The sequence below is a fragment of the Panthera leo genome, chromosome A2, assembly GCF_018350215.1.
Source record: "Panthera leo isolate Ple1 chromosome A2, P.leo_Ple1_pat1.1, whole genome shotgun sequence".
NCBI lineage: Eukaryota > Metazoa > Chordata > Mammalia > Carnivora > Felidae > Panthera > Panthera leo.
This window is the reverse complement of record NC_056680.1, coordinates 20,792,663-20,814,820: the sequence shown is the minus strand read 5'-3', so window position 1 is coordinate 20,814,820 and position 22,158 is coordinate 20,792,663. Positions and strand designations below refer to the sequence as shown.

General features: G+C 57.2%; 1 protein-coding gene across 2 annotated transcripts in view; it reads right to left on the bottom strand.

The window, feature by feature from the left end:
- DNAH1 (dynein axonemal heavy chain 1) overlaps nucleotides 1-22,158 on the bottom strand; it is a 75,873-nt gene that overhangs the window by 4,924 nt on the left and 48,791 nt on the right. Inside the window, exons 37-67 of one of the 2 annotated variants that reach the window (XM_042929583.1) lie at nucleotides 21,914-22,091; nucleotides 20,916-21,110; nucleotides 20,707-20,826; nucleotides 20,279-20,437; nucleotides 19,987-20,094; nucleotides 18,770-18,910; nucleotides 18,466-18,626; nucleotides 17,874-18,031; nucleotides 17,146-17,319; nucleotides 16,297-16,335; nucleotides 13,979-14,157; nucleotides 12,781-13,011; nucleotides 11,913-12,109; nucleotides 11,300-11,435; nucleotides 10,177-10,385; nucleotides 9,915-10,086; nucleotides 8,985-9,176; nucleotides 8,335-8,445; nucleotides 7,353-7,538; nucleotides 6,745-6,936; nucleotides 5,393-5,560; nucleotides 5,109-5,300; nucleotides 4,852-4,983; nucleotides 4,157-4,282; nucleotides 3,403-3,522; nucleotides 3,133-3,282; nucleotides 2,845-3,005; nucleotides 1,807-2,032; nucleotides 1,476-1,671; nucleotides 993-1,144; nucleotides 127-323 (exon numbers count right to left, since the gene is read on the bottom strand). In XM_042929583.1, the coding sequence (XP_042785517.1) occupies nucleotides 127-323; nucleotides 993-1,144; nucleotides 1,476-1,671; nucleotides 1,807-2,032; nucleotides 2,845-3,005; nucleotides 3,133-3,282; nucleotides 3,403-3,522; nucleotides 4,157-4,282; nucleotides 4,852-4,983; nucleotides 5,109-5,300; nucleotides 5,393-5,560; nucleotides 6,745-6,936; nucleotides 7,353-7,538; nucleotides 8,335-8,445; nucleotides 8,985-9,176; nucleotides 9,915-10,086; nucleotides 10,177-10,385; nucleotides 11,300-11,435; nucleotides 11,913-12,109; nucleotides 12,781-13,011; nucleotides 13,979-14,157; nucleotides 16,297-16,335; nucleotides 17,146-17,319; nucleotides 17,874-18,031; nucleotides 18,466-18,626; nucleotides 18,770-18,910; nucleotides 19,987-20,094; nucleotides 20,279-20,437; nucleotides 20,707-20,826; nucleotides 20,916-21,110; nucleotides 21,914-22,091 (5,058 nt within the window). Of the gene's footprint in view, nucleotides 1-126; nucleotides 324-992; nucleotides 1,145-1,475; nucleotides 1,672-1,806; nucleotides 2,033-2,844; nucleotides 3,006-3,132; nucleotides 3,283-3,402; nucleotides 3,523-4,156; nucleotides 4,283-4,851; nucleotides 4,984-5,108; nucleotides 5,301-5,392; nucleotides 5,561-6,744; nucleotides 6,937-7,352; nucleotides 7,539-8,334; nucleotides 8,446-8,984; nucleotides 9,177-9,914; nucleotides 10,087-10,176; nucleotides 10,386-11,299; nucleotides 11,436-11,912; nucleotides 12,110-12,780; nucleotides 13,012-13,978; nucleotides 14,158-16,296; nucleotides 16,336-17,145; nucleotides 17,320-17,873; nucleotides 18,032-18,465; nucleotides 18,627-18,769; nucleotides 18,911-19,986; nucleotides 20,095-20,278; nucleotides 20,438-20,706; nucleotides 20,827-20,915; nucleotides 21,111-21,913; nucleotides 22,092-22,158 lie in introns of those variants that run through there. The other variant, XM_042929584.1, reaches the window with a different exon arrangement.

The following is a 22,158-nucleotide window of genomic DNA, read 5'->3' as shown; positions in this document are numbered from 1 at the left end:
GAAAAGATGTGGCCACAGCTGCAGGGCAGCCCTGGGTGGCTCCTCAGAGAAAGCTCCTTGCAGGTCTGTTCCTGGGGTCTCACCCCTCCTTGGGCCCACCCTGCGAGGCCCTGGGGCGCAGCTCACCGGTGAGGCTCGGGGCTGTCAAAGATGGCCTGGAATTCTGAGAGGTGCTCTGTGAAGTCATGGGCGAAGTCTGAGAAGGCTGGCAGGTTTGAGAGTGCCAGGATATCTCGCCAGGCCCGGTCTGACAGCCAGTCAGGTGCTGGGTTTTCAGTCACGACCTGGATAGAACCTCCAGACAGGAGGTAGCGCCACTCACTCTGGCAGGGGACAGGGGGAGACTAGTGCCCGGGCCTTGTGACCAGCCTCTGGCACCCCACCCAGCAATGCCTCCCCTGCCACCCCTCAGCCAGAGAAATGGGGTTCTCCCTGGGGGAGGCAGTCGGACAGGTCTGGATTAATGTCCTCACTCCACATTTTCCTGTCTGGGTGTCCTTGGGCAAAAGATGTGACCTCTGAGCTTCAGTTTCCTCACTTTGGGAAGTAGGAAGAATTAGAATTCTAGCTGCTCCACAAAGGGTTTGTGGGAGTTTGAGAGTGTACCCGTTAGCCTGGCACCTGGCACACAGTGAAGGCTCAAGCTGGAGTGGCTGTAACACTCACACTCTTGGATGTGATTTCCGACACGCTGTGGGGCTCATGAGAGCGTGAGTGGGGAGGCTCGGGACGGTCCCTGCTCGCCAGCACACCCATGGCTCTGAGAAAGCTGTGCTCACAGAGCAGCTTGAGCCACAATGAACCTAAGGTCTCCTGGCTGTTGGGAGCAAGGAGCTGTTTCCTGAGGTCTCTGCCCCCTTGTTCTTGCTGTGCCCTGAGGCCCAGCCTTCCCTTTCCTTTCACCCTGTTCTCCCAGGCCCTGCCACAGGCTCCCTCCTCAGGCCATCTGTCCCGAGTCACTGGCCCACCCAGTTCCCTCTCGGCTCATGTACCTGATCTATCTTGGCCTCATTCATCATGATGCGGGCACACAGCAGGAAGGCAAACATCAGCTTGTGCTTCTCAAAGAGGCTACGGCAGACGTTGCTGTAGAGGTTGTAGGTCAGGTGGCGGTTGATGTTGGCAATGCGCTTCTTCAGGTTGTCTGCAGGGCAGGGAGGGGATGGCGAGTGCATGGGGGGAGGTGAGGGAAGCAAGATGCCCGGGGTTCAGCCTAGCCCAGCCAGTCTGCCCTGCAGCCAGAGGGATGGTGTGGGCATCCCCTTGGGGCCTGTGGAATTCCTCGTAGAGGGGCTCTGAGGAGGGTCAGGAGGGGTGTGCGTGTTGTTATGTTTGATATGAGAGTATGTGCAAGTGAACGTGGACATGATTTTACATGTATGTGCCCACTGTGGAGATGTGGCCACGTGTATCACATCTGTTTCAGGGTGGGAGCCTGGCATTTGTGTCACCGTGTGCACATATGCCAGGACTACCTGCCCTCTCTGAGTTGGCGATGCCCGAGAGGAAGATGTTGAGAAACCACTCCAGGGAGTACTGGTACATGGGGTCCACGTTGGCCAGGTCAGACACACAGAAGAAAAGGATCTGGGTGCGGACGGCCACAGGTATGTACTCCATTCGCGTGAGGTCAATGTCCTTCTCTGTCTGCTCTGCGATCCTGACTTTGGCCTGGAGGTACAGCAGGGGAGTGGTGGTCAGGCCCAGCTAGACTGGCAAAGAGCAGCAGGCAGAGGTGGGTGGGGACAGGGGTCGGGCCTAGGGCTAGAGGTAGGAGTCGGTAGGCCGGGGCAGGCAGTTGCTGACCTGAATCTCAGCAGCCTTCATCTTGGAAGCCTCCAGAACCTTGATGAGCTCCATGTCATCCACAGGGTTGCCTTCAGAGGAGCTGAGCCTGTATAGGATCTGGTCTTCAATGTCTTTCAGCTCCTGGCGCATCTTGGCATTACTGACAATCAGCTGGTTCTTAGCTTCTTCCAGGTCCGGCCTCTCCTCAGCCACTACTTGGCCCAGAAGCTGGTCCTCTAGACCACTGCCAGGGGCAGGGGACACCATGTCAGCAACACCTGGTAGACCCCAGAGGGCCAGCCTTGAGCCTGCTCACCTATCTACCTGTGGCCCCAGGGCTCCAAGAGCCCAGCATCCCTGCCAGTGTCAGCCCGGGAGGCCTAACCTCTGTCTCAGGCTGCAGGGCTAATGCAGAGCCTGTCTGCAAAGTGACCAGTTCTCAGTGAGACCTGGGTGGCAACCTGGAATCCCAGCAGGGGTCTTTGAAAAACTTCCTGGGCAGGAGGGGGTTGGATGACTGGTAGGGATCTGCCTTAAGGGCGTTTTCACAACCATGTCTGTGGAGAGGTTCGTAGTAACCACTGACATGGAGGCCTGAGCATGGAGCAGGCCTGTGGGCTCTGTGTAGGTGGCCAGCAAAAACCGCAGTGCCTGGGCTCATGGCAGCAAAGCAGGAAGCAGGGCTTGGGTACAGGGAGCCAGAGTGTGCCTGAGTCAGGACTCCAGGACAGCTCTGGGGGTGAGTGCACAAGGGGCTGGCAGGGGCTGAGCCACAGGGGAAGGGTACCTGGACAAGATGGGGCTAGCACTGACCAGGGAGGCTGAGGGGTCCTGACCAAGGATCAAGGGCTCTTAATCTTGGGGGTGGGGGTTCTTAGCTGGGAGTGGTGGCAAGTAAGGGGAGCTGGTGGAGGTGCCAGGAAGGCCTGGAATGCCAGAGTGCCTTGGAAAAAGCCAGTGGAGCCTCTGGGAGAGACCCATTGAGTCTCAGCCTGCGGGTGGGAGCGAGGCAGCCAGGCAGAGCTGATGCTCGGTGTCCGGGGTCTGGGGGCTTACCTGGGCGACAGAGTGAAGTTGATGAGAGTGAGTTTAGTGGAGATCTCAGGCGTGTAGTGTGGGTTGGGCAGCTTGGTGGTAATATACATCCTGAAGTCCTCATGGTAGGGGATCACCGTGTCCCCCAGCTTCAGCACTGTGTTCCCCTGCTGCTTGTATGTCTACATACAGTGGGTGGGATGGGCAAGCACCATGGCCAGGGCTTCACCAGTGAGGCAGGGAAGGGGCTGCTCCCTCCCCTGTCCAGACCGACAGTCTGCCCCCACTCCCTTGCCGCTGCAGGCCCACCTGCTTGAGCAGCACAGGCTCCAGGGCCGGGTCCAGCTCCTCGCCCACGTTCTCCAGAAGGCAGGGCTTGCCGAAGCGGATGGCATTCTCCATGCTGCGCAGGAAGTCTCGGTCACTCAGCTTGAATACATCCAGTCCACTGTCCTTCTCCTGTAGGCACAGGGGGCTAGTGGGGGCTGTGGGGGCTGAGAGCCAGGCTGAACCCCCGCTATTGACCCTGCACTTGCTAAGCCCGGCTGTGTGGGGCAGTGGCACCATGCATGGGCTCACCATGTTCTTGATCCATTTGTTGGCCTGGCTCTGAGGGTCAATGAAGTGAGTCCAGCGCTGGGAATACTGGTTGATGACCCCATTCTCCACTGACAGTGTGTCATTGGGGAGGCCAGCGATCTGTGGGGCACCAGGGGCCAGACTGGGTCAGGGCTCTCACATAAGCAAGGTCAGCTGGGGCATCAGCTACTCCCAGCTTTGTGCTTGGTGATCTCTTCCTTCTTATTATGTCCCCTTCGAGGTGGGGACAGGAGATAGTGTGCACAGCCATCAGCCCACAGGACCCCATACTCTCTCCTGCTTCTAGGCTGGCTCCCAACACCCTCCTTTCTCTGGGGCTCTCTGCCTTCATGACTACGGAGTCCTCACTCAGTCAGACCATCTCCCCAGAGCCCACATGCCATCGATGTCCTGGCCTATGCTCACCCTTGGCTTCTGCCCATAGCCTCCTGGTTTTCTCCCTGGGCCAACTTTACCTGTCCTTCTAGCTCAGATCTGCAGACTTCCTTAACCTCACTCTGGATGCTGCTCCCCTACCCCAGTCCACTCTTACAAGCACCCCTTGAATTCTCTGCCCACAGTTAGCTAGATCTGTGCCACACTGCGTTCAGCTCTCTCCTCTCCTACACACACCCTTTCGCTGGGCCCAGGCAGGTTCAGGGGAGGCATCTCTGAGCAGTCCCAGGAAAGAGGGTGGGAGGGAAGCAGGAGGCTCCTGGCCCAGCCCAGTCACGCCAGCCCCCTGGGTGGGTACCTGCCATGAGCGGATCTTCACGGGGTTTCCCAGTGTCCCGATTAGCGTGGGCTCAGAAGTGTGTGGGACCTTGTGTCTTGTGAGCTGCTTGACCCAGTGGTCATAGAGTACTGTGCGATACTGGCCCTGGGGAGATGCCAGACTCAGGACCATCCCACCATGACCCGTGTGATGCCCTCCCACCTCCCTTTGCACACCCTCCCCCCCCCACCCCCCAGTGCTCAGCCATTGTACACAGAGGCAGAGCTCAGATGTGAAGTGAGACACCCGCACTCAGGTCCCACTCTGGGTGACTTCCTTGGCCCCTTTTCTGTGAAATAGGGGCAATCAGGTCCCACTCTGGGTGACTTCCTTGGCCCCTTTTCTGTGAAATAGGGGCAATGACAAGAACCCCCACCTGTCAGGGAGACTGTGAGGGTTAAAAAACATGCACCCAGCAAGCATGGAATTGCGAGCTCCTATCTCCCACTAGAAAACCAGCCCTGCCAGGGAGGGGTTCTGGCTGTTTCATGCACTGCCTTATCCCCTGTGCCTGGAAGAGCACCGGGCTCAGACGGGGCACCTGAGGAGCGCTCGTTGAATGAGTAAGTGCAGAAGGAGTGGCCCTCCAGGCTGCCCCTTGTGGAGTGAGGCCTCAAGGTGGGGCCTGTTTGGGGAGGTGAGGCTGTCCCAGGCAGGGTCAGAAGGTTACTTACTGTGAAGGGGCCCAGGTAGGCCACGAAGCCAGCAGCCAGCAGCACGTCACCAGAGATGTTATCAAGCGTATGCTCCAGGTTCTCCACTGTCTCCTGCCAGCGTACCTTCTCGTCGGACAGCCCGTTGATGAGCTGCAGGGGCAGCCCCATGGGGTGGGCTGTGGTTGGCCGGGCGGGGGGCTGGGGAGGGTGCGCAGGGCCTTCCCCCGACCCAGGCCCCCCCAGCCCAGAGGCCCTCCCTACGGGGATGTGCGCACCTTGTCTGCGCGGCCCAGCCGCTGCTCACACTGCTCGCACTTCAGCTCCAGTTCCTCCTTCTTGGTGATGCATTCCCGGTACTTGGTCTGCATCATGGTGATGCCATCCTCCACCTCGCGCAGGCGCTGCTTGGCCTCCTCCAGGATCCTCTGTGTCACCTCCAGGTCGTCCTGGGCCTCCCGCAGGGCTTGCTGCCAGCAGAGGGCCCAGGGCTAACTTGTGGCAGGGGCTCTCCCCCTGGGGGCTCTTCCTCCCCTGCCCCCCAGCCGTACCCAGCCCTCACCCGCTTGGGCTCCACTGCCTTGGCCACAAAGTGGTATTTATGCATGGCGCGCACCCACTGGCAGATGGAGGTGCAGGCCTTGGACACCTTGGCGATGGCGGCTGGCTGGAACTCCTCGTTGTCAATGTAAGGCTGGATGGCTTTGATCACTGCCTCCCCAATGTTGTCCTAGGGGAGGGGAACTGTGGGCATCAGGGGGTGCTTTGCAGGGAGGAAGTGATGGTGGGCCCTGCTAAGGCACACCTTGCTCCTGCTCTGAGTCCCATGTCCCATGTAGGCTTCAGCACAAGTGTCTTCCTTTGGGAATAATCATGGCCCAGAAAGGCTGGTCGGAAGGGGAACTTCTGTGTTCCAGGATTTCAGATAATACAATCAGAGACTTTGTCCTCGAGAAACCATGCAGGCTTGAGGTCTGATGATATGCAAGCCCCATTTAAAATTCATTTAGCAACAAGAGCTATTTCCTGACAGGTGTGGACATGAGTGAGTGATTCTGACGCCCAACCAGGGTCATGTTCAGGGTATTAATCCTCATCCTGAGAGCTCACCACACCCCCAATGTTCCTGTCCCACCGTGGAAGAGTCCAACCCTGTAGTTTAGGATGAGCCCAGGAATCTGCATGGTTCATGAGCTCCCAGGGTTCAGAGCCTGGGACCAGGCAGGGGAGCCTGAGCACTGGCTGTGAGTGCTCCTGATTTGGGTTTAATTAGGCCTGTGGGGACTCTGGTTTCTAGATTGATGGAAGAGGAGGAGGAAGGATGGGGAAGTCTATAGGGAGTCTAGCTGCCTATTGGCCATTGTCTCCACCCTCCCAGTGCAGCCTGGAGTGTCCGGGGCCTGATACTGACACATGGTGGTGGGGGGTGGCCCGTGTGCACAGGCAGTTGTCCCCTACCCAATTACTAGGCTGAAGAGGGTCCCCCAAGAGAGTAGTGGGCTCCAGGCTCATCTAACCATGAAGCCACCTACCGAGAGAGAAAACGGGCATGGACACTAAGAGCCCCAGATAGACAGCAGACAGAGAAACCCAGAGACAGACAGGAAAAGCTGAGCCTCAGCTGAGGCTGAGGGAAAGGCGATGGTTGCACAGACAGTAAAGGTCTAGGCCAAGGCCATGGGGGTCTCAGGGAGGAAAAGGCACAAGAGGGGATCTCCAGGCTACAGAGCTTTGGAGTGACTATGGGTGACATCTTATGGGGACAGGAGCCTGCCTGTCACCCCTGTGGCCACAGGGCTGTGTGTGTTATAAGCAGAGGGAGATAGGACAGAGAATCCTACACTGTGGGGGTGTTGGCTCCCCTCCTTGCTTCCCTGCCTTACCCACTGTCCAGCCTGCACCTGGCATGCTCACCTTGTCAAACTTGAAAAGGCTATCAAGGAAGCGGCCAGGATCCTGCAGCAGCCCCTTGCCGGGCTCCCAGTAGTCGTCCACCTTGGAGCCAGGCTTCTCTCCAGGCACCTTCTTGGGCTTGATGCCCTTCATGATGCACACAGCCTCTATGACCAGCTTCACACCTGGGGGTGGCCGCTGCATGGCCCGCACCTACAGGTCAGGCCAAGAGTGGGAGAGACCCATCAATGCCTGGATTCCCCCAGGGCAGGGACAGCTGTCAGATAAGGTGGACCTCACCTACCCAGTTCCTACCACCATTGACAAAATGTGCTCTGAGATATTCCCTAAGGTCTGCCTCAGCCTGTGGCTCCTGCTGCTCCCCCATATACCCAGGCTTGACCATGAGGCTAGAGGCTGGTTTCTTAGGACCGAAAGCCCTCCCCATGTGCTGGCTCAGGGCCTAGGGGCTGGTGCAAGGAGGTAAGGGCAGGCAGCTGGGTTTGAGCCCTATTTCTGCTCACACCTCCCAGCACATGACCCCCAAGGGATGTGGAGAGAGGGGGCCTGGAGCCCAGGGGTGCTAGGCTGGACACCAGGGGGGATTCCAGGGCTGCCTGGCCACCCACCTCAGTCACATCATTCTTGTTGAGATTGCGCAGGCTGGCCAGGGCCGCATCCAGGGCAGGCAGGGCCTCATCCAGGTCCTTCTGGGCGTCATCAGCTATAGCTTGTGCCTTCCTGGCCTTCTCATTGGCCTTGATCTCCTCTGCTTGCACTGAATTTCGGGTCTCCTGGGCAATGGCTGTGTCCACCTGGAGACCAAAGGCAGGGAGGATCCAGCTGGTGGCATGCCAGGGACACATGTGTCCCCACCCCTTTCTCCTCCCTACACACCTCAGTTTCCCTAGGCAGAGGGAAATGAGGGCTGGGATACCCCATTCTCCAAGAGCCCTCTTGGCTATGACAGGCCATGGAGCTCTGGGAATGTAAGAAGCCCATTCCGAGTGTTCACAGTGGGCCTGGATTGGGGCTCTGGGCTTTATGTGCTTGAGCACAACTGCCCACCAGGGAAGGACCCCCTAAGTCCTCAGGGTACCGCCATGCAAGACACAGAAAGGTGCTCCCCCTACCCCCATCATTTTCTTTCCATCTGCTGGCAAACATTTTCAAAACACTGACATTGCAGAGCAGAATGTGACTGCTTCTACCAGAAAGCTGTCATAATGAACATACGAATCTGAGATGTCGGCTGGGAGGACACGGCCCTCGAATTTGGGGATCTCACGAAGACTCAGAGGGAGACTCGGGCAGAGTCCGCACAGCTGCCTGTGGTGGCCTGCCGCTCAGTCTGTGTCATGACTACCACGGCTTGGGCTGCCTCTCTTGCTTTCACCACATCCCCTACCCCGGGGCAGTGCCCAGCATAGAATAGGTTCCAAGCAAACACTTGTTGAATAAACCAATGACTACTGGCTGAGGAAGACAGGCACTGAGAGGCTAAGCAACCTGCAGGGTCAGGCAACTGGCGATCTTGTGGTTGCATGGGGACACCGAACATCCTCAGACACGGTCAGACATCAGGGAAGAGAGCCAAGGAGCACCCCTGACCTTGATCTGCTCCATGGTGAGCATGGTGTCCTTGGCAGCCTCTTCCAGCAGAGGGCGCATCATCTCCAGCTCCTCCTGCATCTTGGCCACATCTTCTGAAGTTCGCAGCAGCTAGGAGATGGGGGATGCAGAGAGGAAATTACGTGTGACAGGGTACCAGAAAGAGAGCCGGGGTATGTGCCTGTGTGGCTCAGTTGGTTGAGGATCTGACTCTTGATCTCAGTTCTGGTCTTGATCCCGGGGTCTTGAGTTCAAGCCCCCTGTTGGGCTCCATGCTAGGCATGAGGCCTACTTGAAAAAAAAAAAAAAAAGACAAAAGAAAGAGAGAGTTGGGCCTGGAGGGGCCTGGGGAGAGGTTCCTGCAGGGCCACAGGCCCTCATGCATGAGTGAGAGGCTGTGGCTGGTTGTCCAGTGAACCCCGGAGGAAGGGAGCCGTCCCCTGAATATCTGTGGGGTAACCTGCTTTGGCCTTGCCCTTGTCCAACAGCTTCTGTTCATTTGTTTGTTTGGTAAGGGAGGAAGCCACCCATTTCAACACTGCAGGCTGCTGATGAGAGGGTGGGCTGGGCCTCCCTGGGTCTGGGCTAAGCCAGAGCATGCAGAATCGTGGGCTGTCAGCCATTGCCCACAAAGCCCCACCGTGGCCCACCTTGTCAAGGCCACTCTTCATGCGGTTCTTAGCAGTTTTCAGCTCCTGTTTCTTCTGCCCAATTAGGATGGAGAAAATATTAAGCAGCTCCAGGTAGCTCTTGGGGGTCACATAGTTGTGGCGGGCCAGCTCAGCCAGGTACTCAACACACTTCTTGGCCACCGACTGGTGGATATATACGCAAACCTGAATCTGTGGGGTGGGAAACCACTGATGCCAGCAGCAAAGAAAGGGCACCGGGGTGCCCTCAAAGCCACTGAAGCCTAGTCCCGAGGAGGGGGCCACATGTAAGAACCTCAATGCCTCTCACACTCACTGTCTCCTATGATCCTCATAGCCTCCAGGGTCAAGGTCACCTATTCTGCAGAAAATCCCACGACCCAGAGAAGTCAAGGGGCTTGTTTAAGTTCACACAACTGTCAAGGGCAGAGCTGTCTTTAAATGGACTCAGGTCTCTCCCAGATCTTTCCCTAGTCACAGCTCCCAAGACCTGCCTCTCCCTGAGAATCCTAAGGTGGGATCCCCCTTCCTTGGAGGCTGGGTCAGGGGAAACAGCGGGCCCAAGGCCTCAGCATAGCTGGACAGGGAAGTGGACTCACTCTAGCTCTTGGCCCTCAGGTGACCACCACTCTCTCAGTTTGGACCAGACAAATCTAGTCCCCCATCCGTGGTCTTTGGTTGTGTCAGGGGGCTCTGTGAAGAAAGCTGCCACAAAGATCTCAGGGAACAAAACAAACAGTGACTATGAAGTGTGTGTCCAACCACCTATATCACTGAGACAGTCTTGTGGCACTCCCATTATACAGATGAGGAAACAGGCTCAGCACAGGTAACTCACCTTCCCAAACGCCCATCAGTGTTGAGCCTGGGTGAGAGTCCCAAACCTAAACAGTTCCCCCATGACAGCTTGCTCCTCACCAAGACACCTACCAGTCCTCCGATTACTTCAGAGGTGGCTTCCAGTTCTGGGATCTCGTTCAGGGACATGGTGGCCACAGACTCCAGGGCCTCAGCTGGCCATTCGTTAAACCAGTCAATGGTACAGCAGTTGACCAGGGAGGGGAATTGCCTCAGGCGGGCTCGGAAGACCTCTCCTATGGGGCTGGGGGGCCAGGAGTCCAAATGAGATGCTGACTTCCACCCCCAGGAGCCCAGAACCCTCCCCACGGCAGGCTGCGATGACTGCTTGTACCTCATGCACAGCACCACATGGATGTTGCTGCGCACACGCCCAGTGTAGGCGGCAATGAGGTTGGCCTTGGTGGGCTGCAGGCCCTGCTCCTGGACATATGGCCGCATGGTGTTGACAATCTGGTCCTGCTCTTCTGAGGTGTAGAGGTTGGGAATGTCACCCGAGTTCAGGACGTTGTTGATGTCCTCCAGGAAAGACTCGTTCTTGATCTGGGGAGAGATGAGAGTGCAAAAGCTAAGCCTTGATGATGGCCCCTGGGCGTTGGTCTCCCTAGACCTTCACAGCAGCCCCATTTTATAAACCTGGGCAGAGAAGCCCAGGATCATACAAGTGACCCCATAAGTCATAGTCTAGGACTCATATCCGGGTCTGCCCTATAGCAGAGACTCTGAACATCACCACTGGGCTGTGAAAGAGCCTTGGGTCCTGGGTAGGAGATGTGGCACCTTACTCCTCACTTTTCAGACCTCTCCATGCCTGTTTAGTCCTCCTGTTTACAGGAGGAAACCAGGCCATGGGCAGAAATAGGTCCTTACCAGATGACATGAGGGGACCCTGGGGTAGAAGCAGGGCTGGGAACAGAGAGGACTCTGCACAGGGTGGGATGTATTTCAGGACTTCAGCCTTGACCCAGTTCTGACCCCTAGCCAGGTTTAAGTGCTGCTGTATTTGTCTTGAGACCCCAAAGCCACAACCTCACCTTCTCTTAAGAGACCTAGGAACAGTACTCATGCGTAGGGAGCTCTAGAGGGAGCAGCCCCCAAATAGAGCACCACGGGCACAGCACTTTGGGCACAAGTCCTGTGGTCCTTAAGGTAGGAAGCCTTTGGCCAGTGAGTGTGGTGCCATTTGTGGTCAGCCATGGTGCCAGGGGCCTTCTTTATCCTGAGGGTATAGTAGCGATCTATATCTCCCTAGCCCTGATAGGCTGGGTTTGGCCCCACGCACCTGACCCACCCAACTATGGGCTCCCTCACCCCTAGTCCCAGCTGTCCCTCAAAACAGCCACCCCAAATGACAGTGACCTGGGATTGAAGGACTGACCACCTTATAGGATACCACACTGGGATGGGGTTATAGCCACCCCACCCTGGACCCTGCCCATTGCCTATGGCACTGGCACCTGGGTGTCAGAGAACAGGAAGGTGATGGGCAGGCTGTACAGGCCAGCCTTGAGCAAGACCTTCTTGACATCTTCACGCCACTCGGTCATGCCGTAGTTCTTGGATAGCTCAATCTGGAAGCACTCGTACTCAGCCCTAGAGACAGGAGTTTGGGTGGAGGCCTACCAGAGCTTGAGGCCAAGTGCTGAGTGGTGGGTGCCCACACCCCACCCCAGCCATCTGGAGTCTGGCCCCCTTCCTGGGCAGATCTGCAGACTCTCCAGGCCCTGAACATGCTCTCTTGCCTTCAGACCTTGGCTTAAGCTGTTCCCATGGCCTGGAATGCCCTTTCCTTCCATCCTCCCAGCTCTGATTCTGAGAGAAAGCCTATGGCCGTCTCATCTAGGAATCCCTCTTGGATGTCTGCAGCCACATTTCCCTCCCCACAGCACCACAGGGCACTGCTGTTGCCTCTCCTTGGGGCCTAGTTCCTGTTCCCAGTGTGTTCAGAAGCCCATGGCTGGGGGTCCTGGCCCGGGGCGGCCCGAGGCTCCCCCATCTGTGGAAGAACATAAATGGAACCAATAGCCTGCCGCCAGCCACCCACTGCCCACCATGTCTGGGGGCCCTCACATGTGCGAGGCCAGCCGAGTGAGGGAGCTGCGGCCACTGCCACCCACACCCAGCAGGAGCGCGTTGCCCAGCGCCTGGCGCAGGGTGCGGCTGATGCGGCAGATGTGGCTCATGGCATCCATGAAGAGGACCAGCTTCAGCTTGGCTGTGTTGATCTGGTTGTAGTCCTCCATGTACTCCTCAATCACCTGCATCATCTGGGGCAGGGAGGATGGGGAGATCTGGGTCCTCTCTCGGTCTCTGTGAACCAGGGCCCCCAACAGAAAGCACACCCCTTCCTCTGTGCTTGGAAGGGCGCTGTGCCTTCAGAAGCCAGTTCCACCTACATAAGGCCCGACCTGTTGGATACACCAAGGCCTGAGGCGTGGGGTCAGAGCCCTGTCTGTTTCCTCTGGGTTTTAACAAGTGTACTGACCCATGACTCTGGTGGGAGTTCCTAGGAACAAGGAGGGGATGTGTGTGGAGGGAAACCATCAGGAAGGCCACACCAGCCACGCAGCTCTGAGACCCCTGACGGGGTCTCTTCCATATCTCCCTGGGGTCATGACTCAGACTTATGATCCCAGGGGCCCTGCTGCCCCTCTGAGGGCAGGATGATAGCCCCTCCAACAGGTACAGCATGTCCCTGTTTACAGAGCCCGTCTCAAATGAAACACAGGCTCATCCTCAGAGGTGGGCCAATGAGGGCCTGCTACACCCTTTTGACAAAGGAAATGAGACCCAGAGAGCCAAGTGCTGGCCTTCGAAGTCAGTGTCCTGACCCTCCAGCCACAGCACGCAGGTCTGTTAGCAGTGCTGCAGAGGGCCTGGGTCCCGGGGGGCAGCATGAAGGGCCCCAGGAGGAGTAGGCCTCAGCCGGGCCCCTCACCTTCTTCTCGCTGGTGATGAGCTCATAGGACTTGACATCAGAGCCTGGCGACATGAAGTCCCCATAAAGGATGGGCTGGAAGGGACAGACCTCAACAAAGGCCACGTCCCAGTACTCCATGTGGCTCTCCAGTAGTTTGTCGAACCAGCCACGGTCCTCCTCGTTCACCAGGCGGTCGCGGAACACGCGGCAGCTCTCATGGTACCACAGTCGTAGCAGCTGTACCTTGTCCTGCAGCCATCCTGGCATCAGCACCTGCCTCTTCCCCCCGAGTCCCGGGCAGGGCCGCACACAGGGCAGCCGGCCAACCAAGGACCGCGTCCTGCATGGGGCTGTGCCTCGCGCCTGTGCCTCTCCACCCCCAGATCCAGGCTCAGAAGGCCAAGTGCCTACTGGGACCCAGCTCCACTAGGACCCCCACGATTCCTCAAACCCCAAGCTGGGGAGGAATGCCCAATTCTCCTTCCTAACGTCCCACATCTAGCCATTCAGCAAGCCCCTCAGATTCTGCTCCCATTTCTATGTCTGCTACCACCTCCATCCCAGCTTTCCTGCCTCTCCCTGGGGGAGTAGCTGACCTTCAGGAAGCTCCCAGGCCCTTCTCTCTACCTCTTTGGCTATAGCGTGGCAAGGCCAAGTCTGGCATCTGTCCTGTTCACTGAGTCTCCCTGTGCAGACCAGGCTCTGCACACACTGACCAAACCCACCCCCATTCCAAGTGCAAATCTGTCTCCCACCCAAACCCATGGCTCCCATCACCTTCAGGATCCTGCGGCCCCCACAGCTCACAGTCTGCCCCAGCCCACCCAGCACACCAGACAGCCCACTCCCTGCTACAGTCCTGCTCTTTCCACTGGAGCATTTGTTTCCTGGAGTGCATCCCACTCATTCTTCCTCCTAAATCTTCTCCCACACAGGGCCTCCAACAGGAACCTTTCTCTCCCTTTCTTTGCCCTGGCTCCCTCTTTTGTGTGAGCCCCAACACCACTGCCATTCTAAGCATGGATCTGGACTCAGCTATAGGAAGGCAGGGGGCCTGGAGCCCACCATGCCTCCAGCCCCACTCAGGGCCTGGCCAGATCAAGGCTGGGCAGTGTTTGAGCAGTAAGGTCTAAAACTGAGGGGCTGGGGAGGACTGTGAAGTCATGGTGGGTACTCTTCTGCTGGACACTGGGAAGGGATCCTACCAGATCCTCACCTCGACTTTAGCCGGGTCGGCCATGAGTATTCCCTGGAAGACCTTGGAAAGGTCCCTCAGGTTGAAGGTATAGTGGGACTTGGCTGGGGTGGGCAGCAGCTGGGAGGTGATGGTGGAGTAGACCATGATGGTGGCTTCCACGAGGGGGTCCGCAAACTGAGCGATGGTGGGGGCCCCAGCTGTGGGAACAGGAGGGTGGGCCTGGGTCACACAGGTGGAGGCTCCAGTGTGGCCTCTGTGGATCCTAACCCCCTGCCCTGGCCAATGCCGTGTTCTCCCCCAGATGCCCTTTCCCCAGCCTGCAGGCCTCACTTGCACCCACCCTTCAGATCCTCTTCGATGCCACCTCCTCCACAAGTTCTTCTTGATGTCCCCTAGCTTGGGGTAAGGAATCTCCTGCTCTGAGCTCCTCACTTGTACATCCTCATTACTGACACAGGCCATTGTACACTGGGGCACTGGGACACACACACGGAACAAGGGGAGTCAGTGCCAGTGGGGCTGTCCCCCACACCTGAAACATGCCGGCTCTGAGCCAAGCAGGGGAGGGTCACATGGGCCACATAACCTTCAGGAGGGCATCACGGGGGATGTGCAGGGCCTGGAGTCAGCCGTGACCTGCAGGGCTTACCAGCCCCCCGGAGCTGCTGCAACCACCAGCCTGCATTTTCATTACTAACATAATCTGTTTTATTGTTCTTTAAAATCTACTCAATTCTTTGCTGGGAACCAAAATGCTGTCAGTGGGAACTTGGGGCAGAGGGAATCAATCCCCTGAAGTGGAAAAAAGTAAAGAAGGGGCAGGAGGACTCATCAGCCCCACAGAGGGGCTCATCTATTAACACAGGCACTGCACTGTTCTAGGTCCTGGGCACAGAGGGCAGCCCCAACAGACACACTCATCACCCTGAAGCTGCCATTCTTGTGGGGAGGCAGGGAACGAACAGACGTGCAGCAGAGTGGACAGTAAAGAGCTATGGAGAGGCCTGCCGCAGGAGAGAGGTGTTGGGGGCGGGGGGGGTGGGGGCAGGGCTAGGGGCATTCGGCATGATGCTGGGAGAGGCCTCGTGAGGAGGGGCACTGAAGCAGACAGCTGAGGAAGGGAGGCATAAGCAGGCCCAGGACAGCGAGGAGCGGGTGAGAGCAGAGAGGTGACAAGGGGCAGGGATGGCCCCATCCGCCACTGTTGGGACTTGGGCTCTTGTCTGCAACTGGGCAGTGGAGGAGTGTGATCCGAATGAACATTTGAATGGGTCCCTCTGGCTGCAGATGGAGATGGATAGATGGACAGGTGGGAGGTTGGGGTGGGGTGGGGAAATGGGGGTGGAGGGTGGTGACCTGAGAGAAGGAGCGGCCACCCTCCACTGACAGTGACAGCCCGGGAATGTGAGGACTGAGAGCTGACCTTTGGTCTGGCCACACAAGGCCGCTGGTGACAAGGGCACTCTCTGGGGAGTGGTAGGGCATGAGGGAAAGTGGGAGGGGCGGCTGGTGCCAGCATGAAGAGACAATGCTCTTGAGCTGTGCTGTCAACGTGAGCAGAGAAATAGAGTGATGGCCAGGATGGGAAGGGGCCCAGAGTGGCTGTTTGGGGTTTTGTGTTACGATGGGGGACATGTCTGCTTGCTGATGGAACGGCCCAGTGGAGAAGGGCCACACACATATGTGGGTACTGATGCAGTGTTTTGGGAGGTGGAGCCACGTCCTCCGGCACACAATCTTGGGGTGGGATTCAGGCTTAAGAACAGGACTCTTTGACCTTGTCTGGGAGCAGGGCAGTCCGTTCCCAGCAACAAGAGAGAAGACAGGGCCAATGGGCGCCTGGGTGCAGGTGAGCAATGGACATGGAGGCCTAAGGAGGGCGCTGTTTTCTGATGGCCTCTTTCAGCTGAGGTAGGGGAAGAGGTGGGACGTGAGGTAGGTCTGAAGGCCTGAAGTAGCCAGTCGCCCAGCAGCAATGACTGACAGATCCGTCCTGCGTGAGGCTGCCACACTGGAGATGCCTGCTCCTCGGAGAGGGCCAGCCTCTTTGGAGCCTCTGCTTCTTTACACAGGGTGGGAGCTCATTCACTGAACTCACATTTACTTTGCTTCTACTGAAAGATGGACATAACCCAGGCACCGAAGGACTGGCTGCTGTACGAATAGTTGAATGAGCCTACAAAGGCATTGGCTATAGCCCAAGGCCCTCACATGAGCCTGAGGATGGTTCACTGTGGCCACTGCGACCCAGCCTCAGCCCCACCCAACTGGAGCCCAGGGCTCCCCCTGGAACCAGCACCTCACCCCATCCAGGCCCTGTCTGGGCCTGCACTTACGCACGGGCTCCCGGTAACTTCTCTCCCCGAGCAGTCCATCTAGAGGGTTGAGGGAGAGACATGGGGGTCTAACTTAGGTGGGTCCCTTGCTGCCCACCTTGGCCAGCTGGGCTGAGCTGGGCAGCTCCCAGAGCAGCTACCTGCTGCCCACCCTCCTCAGAGCAATGTGCCCCCCCACCCCCACCCCCACAAGCTGGGCCTGTAGGCAGGTTCTGACCTATCACCCCTGAGGGCAGGGCAGGCCAGGCCACAGGAGGGAAGACCTGACTCCCATCCCCCACCACCTGGCACAGCGCCAAGGGGAGTTCAAAGGTCAGAATGTATGTTAGATAGGAGGTGGGCTGGTGAGGGAAACTGCATCCTGATGCAGACTTTTCCCCAAACCCCATGGAAGATCAGGGCCACTTTGTCCATTCTATCTTGGTGGCTTTTCCTGATTTATAAAAGTAACATCCTTCCATCAGCTTTTCTAGGTAAGTACTGACATGTATGTGTGTGCATATGCAGGTGAAGTCACAAGCATACAAGTGTATAAATCATATATTCAGTAATCCCCATGTGCCAGGCTTCATGCTAGATGCTACGTGCAATGTCTTATTTAACCTTCACAACTTGGGGTGGTGGACTCTAATATCATCATCCATTATACAGACGGAGAAACTAAGGCTCAGAGAAGTTCACATATTTGCCAGTGGTGACATAGCTGAGTAAAGGATGAATCCAGGTCTGAGGTCAGTGCCTCAACCACTCCCCCCTTTCCAGCAGCTGCCCGGCTGTCCTAGGAGTAGCTTATCTGGCTTGGGCTTCTGCCTTTGCCCATGGCCTCCCCCACTTCTGCCCAAGGCTCACCCATCCAACTGCCCAGGATGGTGGAGAAGATGCGCTTCTTGCTGACCTCATCCATCTCAGCAAAGGACAGGTAGTTGAAGTGGCGCGTCAGCCGTGGGGTGATGGCATTCCTGCCTCCACCTGGGGGGCCCATGGCACAGACAAAGTTGATGTCCACCAGGTTCTTGAAGGCTCCTGGAGTGGAGGCAGGAAGTCAGGAGAGAGCCCTGCCCAGGGCTGAATTATGACTTTTGTGGGCCCCAGGCACTTGGCCTTCAAGGGTCTCCTCTCCTCCATAACAATATTAAAAATTATAATTTATATCAGGATTAGAATAAAGACAAATATATTTATGTTATACATTAAAAATGTTCTTTGACCTGAAAGTTCATCTTCCTGGTGATTTTAAAAGAAATCAAAACAAGGCGCCAGCGTGGCTCAGTCAATTAAGCGTCCAACTTCGGCTCAGGTCATGATCTCACAGTTTGTGCTGACAGCTCGGAGCCTGGAGCCTGCTTCGGATTCTGTCTCCCTCTCTCTCTGCCCCTCCCCTGCTCATGTTCTGTCTCTCTCTCTCTCTCTCAAAAACAAATAAACATTAAAAAATTTTTTTAAATCAAAACATTTCTGTGGACCCTCTAAAAGTACTGTGGGCACTGGGCGCTCTGCCTACCCTGCCTAACAGATGCCCTGGCCCTGCCCAGCACACCCAGCCCGCACCCCACTGGCTCAGGCCAGAGGGTACATACCAATGACCTTGCGGTCATACCAGCCACCGTGGTCCATCCACTGGCGCAACAGCTCGATGGGTGGCTGGGCACCATACGTCTCCAAGGCTGGCATGTTCAGGTCATCGATAAAGAAGATGAAGTTGCGCCCCAGGGGTGGTCCGAACACACCCTTCCGCCTGTGGGAAGGGGCTGTGTGAGCCTAGCACCCATTGGTACCAGGTCCTCTGGGAGCCCAGGGGTGGCAGGATGGCAACTACCTTCAGCCTCCTCTGAATTGTTGGATCTCTTGAGCAGCCCCTTGTCCCATTCTGAACATCCTAGGACATCACACTTGGCTGCCCTGAGTCTGGGCTCCCTCAAGGTGAGTCTTGCCTCCCATGCAGACACATAACAAGCCCCACCCGAGTACCCAGCCCAGGGCAAGCACCCATGGCTGGGCCTAGTAGGCATTTCTGATGGATGACGGCTCCAGAACAGTCTGCAAAGGAGCCCAGGGCCCTCCAGGAAGGTCTCGGCAAACCCGAGAGCATAATTTGGTGAGGAGCTGAGAAAGCAGCTGGTTGAGCCAGGCTGGGAGGACACGGGACATAGAAAGGAATGAGGTGCCTGCCTCTTGTCCAGCTTGCTGTCGATGAGGTCCTGGGTTTGGTTGGCCGAGGTTCGGGCTGAGAAGGTGAGGAAGTGGCTGATGTACTCCAGCGGCAGGTTCTTGAGGAGCTTGTCGGAGATGGTGAGGGTCTTCCCTGTGCCTGTTGGCCCAATGCACAGCACCTAGGAGAACCGGGATCACGTATTCAAAACTCTCCCAGGGTCTGGCACACAGCAGGAGCTGCCACCCTGTCAATATGGGAGGCCAGCCACCCCCTGACTTGGGCCTTAGTTTGGGTGAGACAGGGCATGGCAGGGGCACTCACGGGCCTGTGGTTGGTGAGCAGCATGTCCAGCAGGTAGGACATCTGCACTGTGTCCATAGTAGGCACGATGATGTTGCAGTAGTTGGTATCTGGCACCATGGTGAATGGAGTCGAGGAGTCCATCCACTTGACCCAGGCAACCTGGAACCACAGGTAGCTCAGGGCTGGGCCCAGAACCCCACTCTGGCCAAGTACACCAGGAGGGCAAGGAGCTGCACTGCTAGGCCTTGGCAAGAGAGCCCGGGTAAGGGGCTGTTTCTGACTGAAATAGGAAGCCTGTGCCCTACTCTCTGTACACCATGGGGAACCCCAGAACAAACCACTGTGAGTGGGGGAGCTCTCTGCACACGGCTGCCCTTGTGGGCAGCTTCCTAGGGAAGCTGTGGGTCTCTGCATCAAGGAAGTGTTCCAGCAAGTGGACAGCCCAGAAGTCAAAGGCCTTCACTATTTAGTTTCTGGCTATCCAAGGTGGGAGGGGTGGGGGGGGGCCAGAACCACAGGTGCTGAGGTCACCTGGCCTCATCTCCCCACACCATCCCATCTGCATGAATTCCTTGACCCAGCTTGCAGACCTCCCCCGATGAGGGTCCTCACTATGGTCAAGCACAGGTCACACTGGGGACAGTCCTGTTAGACTCAAATGTGCCCTGTGAGATCCCCAGCCCCATGCATAGTGGCCATCTCCGCAAATGCCTCTCTGCCCCCTCTTCCTCCTGGGTTAGGATTCTGATCCTAGAAGCAGAGTAGGCTCACAGAGCCCTCGCTGGCTGATAGAATGAATGGGACACCAAAGTAGGCCTTGAGGGCTTGCTGCCCTGCCCTTAGGGTGCCCAGCCCCTAGGAAAATGGGACTTTTTAGTAGAATTGAGGTGAACATCCCTGGACTCGGCATCAACACGGAGGAGTCAATGCATATGGTTGGTAGGGGAGGAACTCTAGGAACAGCTCCCAGTCCCAGGTTCAAGTCCAGCTCTGTCACCCACTGGCTGGGGATGACTGTTCTGAGCCTCAATTTCCTTGTCTGGAAAATGGGCACGATAATAGGTATACTGTGTATCTGTGAGGATACATGAGATAATGCAAATAACCGCCACCTGAGACCTGTGGCCATCAACATGACCTCCTCTCTGTAGTCAGGATTCACCGAGAAGTTTAGCCACCACCCAGTGGGGCGCCTCCCGTCCTGTCCTGTCCCCTCGGCACAGGCCTGCATTCACCTTCTTGCCTTCCTCATCTTCATCCTCATCGTCCTTAGTGCTGCTGATCCCGGCGTCCTCCAGCCTGTAATCGAAAACCAGCCCCTCCTCTGGGAAGGGCATGGTCAGCTTCGAGGGACCAGAGGAAAACCAGGCTGTGAGGCCCAGGAATTTGTGTGGCTACTTGTCCCTGGGGGCCCGAGTCCCATGGATGGTCCCAGAACACCTGGCATTCAGCACACACATCCTGGACTTGGGAGCCCAGCCTGGCGGGGGGGGTGGGGGGGTGGTGGGGGGCACTGCTGCCTCTCACTTTTTCTATCTTCATCTTGATCCTGAGCCAGTGGCTGAAGTTGATGCGGCTGGCACTGTCCCCTGTGGCACCCACACTCCAGATCAGGGAGAAGATGAACCAGGGCTCAATCAGCTCTGGGATGCGACTCAGCTTTTCTGGGGATATTTTCTTGAGGCCCTGGGGATAGTGGGAACAGTATCAGGCCAAGGCAAGAATAGTACTGAGTAGCCCGAGGAGGCAGAGGTTGGGGGCATCCTTTGGCTTCTGCTTCATAGTTTGGCGTCTCTGCAGCAGACCTGATGGGGTGATCCCGTGACCCATGTGAGCCGATCTGAATCTCTCTTCCAGGAAGCTGGGCGTGGGGTTCAGGGCCCTCTGGTACCCGGGCAAGGAGAGCAGAGGGCAGAAAGGAGAAGGCACCCAGCCCCACTTGCTCAGAGCCGTACCTCTTTAGGCAGAAAGGGCTTGAAGAAGCAGTCCAGCAGCTTGAGGAGACTCATGATCAGGTTGCTGTTGGTTGAGGCGATCACCTCCTTTACCGAGTTCCGGATGAAAGTTATGGACCCCTATAGGGGATGAGCACCCGGCTCTTGTGGCTGGCGGCCACAGCACCTGGCTGCCCCACCTGGGCCAGGCACACTGTGGACTTGCTTACCTCCAGGAAGCCAACAAAGAGGGCCTTGAACTGCTCCTCATAGGGCTTGAATAAGTCAGGGAGTCTCCTTAGCCAGCACTCGACAAAGGGCATGAGCCCCAGGATGCTGGGCTCCAGGTACACCATACCACAGCGGGACACTGTGGCTGGGGAGGCCACTGCCAGGTCCTGCACCTCGAACATCATGGTCATTGCCTGGCACGACATGAACTGTGTGAGTGGGCCAGCCACCAGCTCCTAGGGCCACAGAGCCATGGGGAGGGGTTGCCCATCCTGCAACTGTAGGCAGGCCATGGGGCGGGATGTGCACCAGGAGCAGTGCTGGGGTGGAAGGGATGCAGAAACCCCTTGGTCTTCAGCTGATAAAATAGCCCTCCCTGGAGTCTTGAGGAGAACAAAAGTCAGGAGATTCCTGATTACTCTCTGGCCAGTATAGTGGACTGGGGCATATTGGGGTCCCTGGAGCCGTAGAGAAATCTGATGGGAGCTGCCTGCTATGCTCCAGAATCTCTGGGTGTTCTCAGAAGGGCTCAAGAGATCAGCTCAGTGTGGATACCATGAACTGCTCTTACACCCAGGCGATGCCTCCTCTTCTGAGAACTGCATCTCACACACCAGGCAGGTGCCCCTACAGCCAGGTCTGGACCACCTGTCTCCCATACGACTGTCATGTTGCTAAGGTGCCTGACTCAGACTGGGCTGACATGGCTGCAAGGGGGCCTGGGAGGCACAAGGCAGAGCCTTGTGGGTGGTCATCCTGGACCTAGGCCCAGAGCATCACAGAATGTGGGTCTGCAGATGGGCAGCTCTGAGCAGCTGCACAGGACGTGGCCAAGTGTGGGAGCTTGGGACGGAGAGGGACACCAAAAGGTTGTGGGGATGGGCTGAGGTGCAGCTGTGGTCCTGAGATGGAGGGGGACGAGGATGGCCAGCATGCTGTGGCTGTCAGGTCCACCCAGCTGCAGAGGAGAGCCGGGGAAATGGACAGGAAGACATACCTCTGTGAGCTTGATGATCTCCCCAGAGCTAAGGCACAGCTTCTTGTTGTCATCCAGCACCGTGTTCATGTTCTCTATCCAGACAGCGTCCACTGGCCCATCGAACATGTACCACTTCTTGTTGGTATCAGAGGCGATGGCCCCCGCCCGGATGAGGGAGGAGAAAATCCCATCTGTCCTGCAGTCACCAGGAGGAGAGGGCTGTAGGTGCCCAGAAACAGGGCAGCAAGCACAGCTGACTCCCA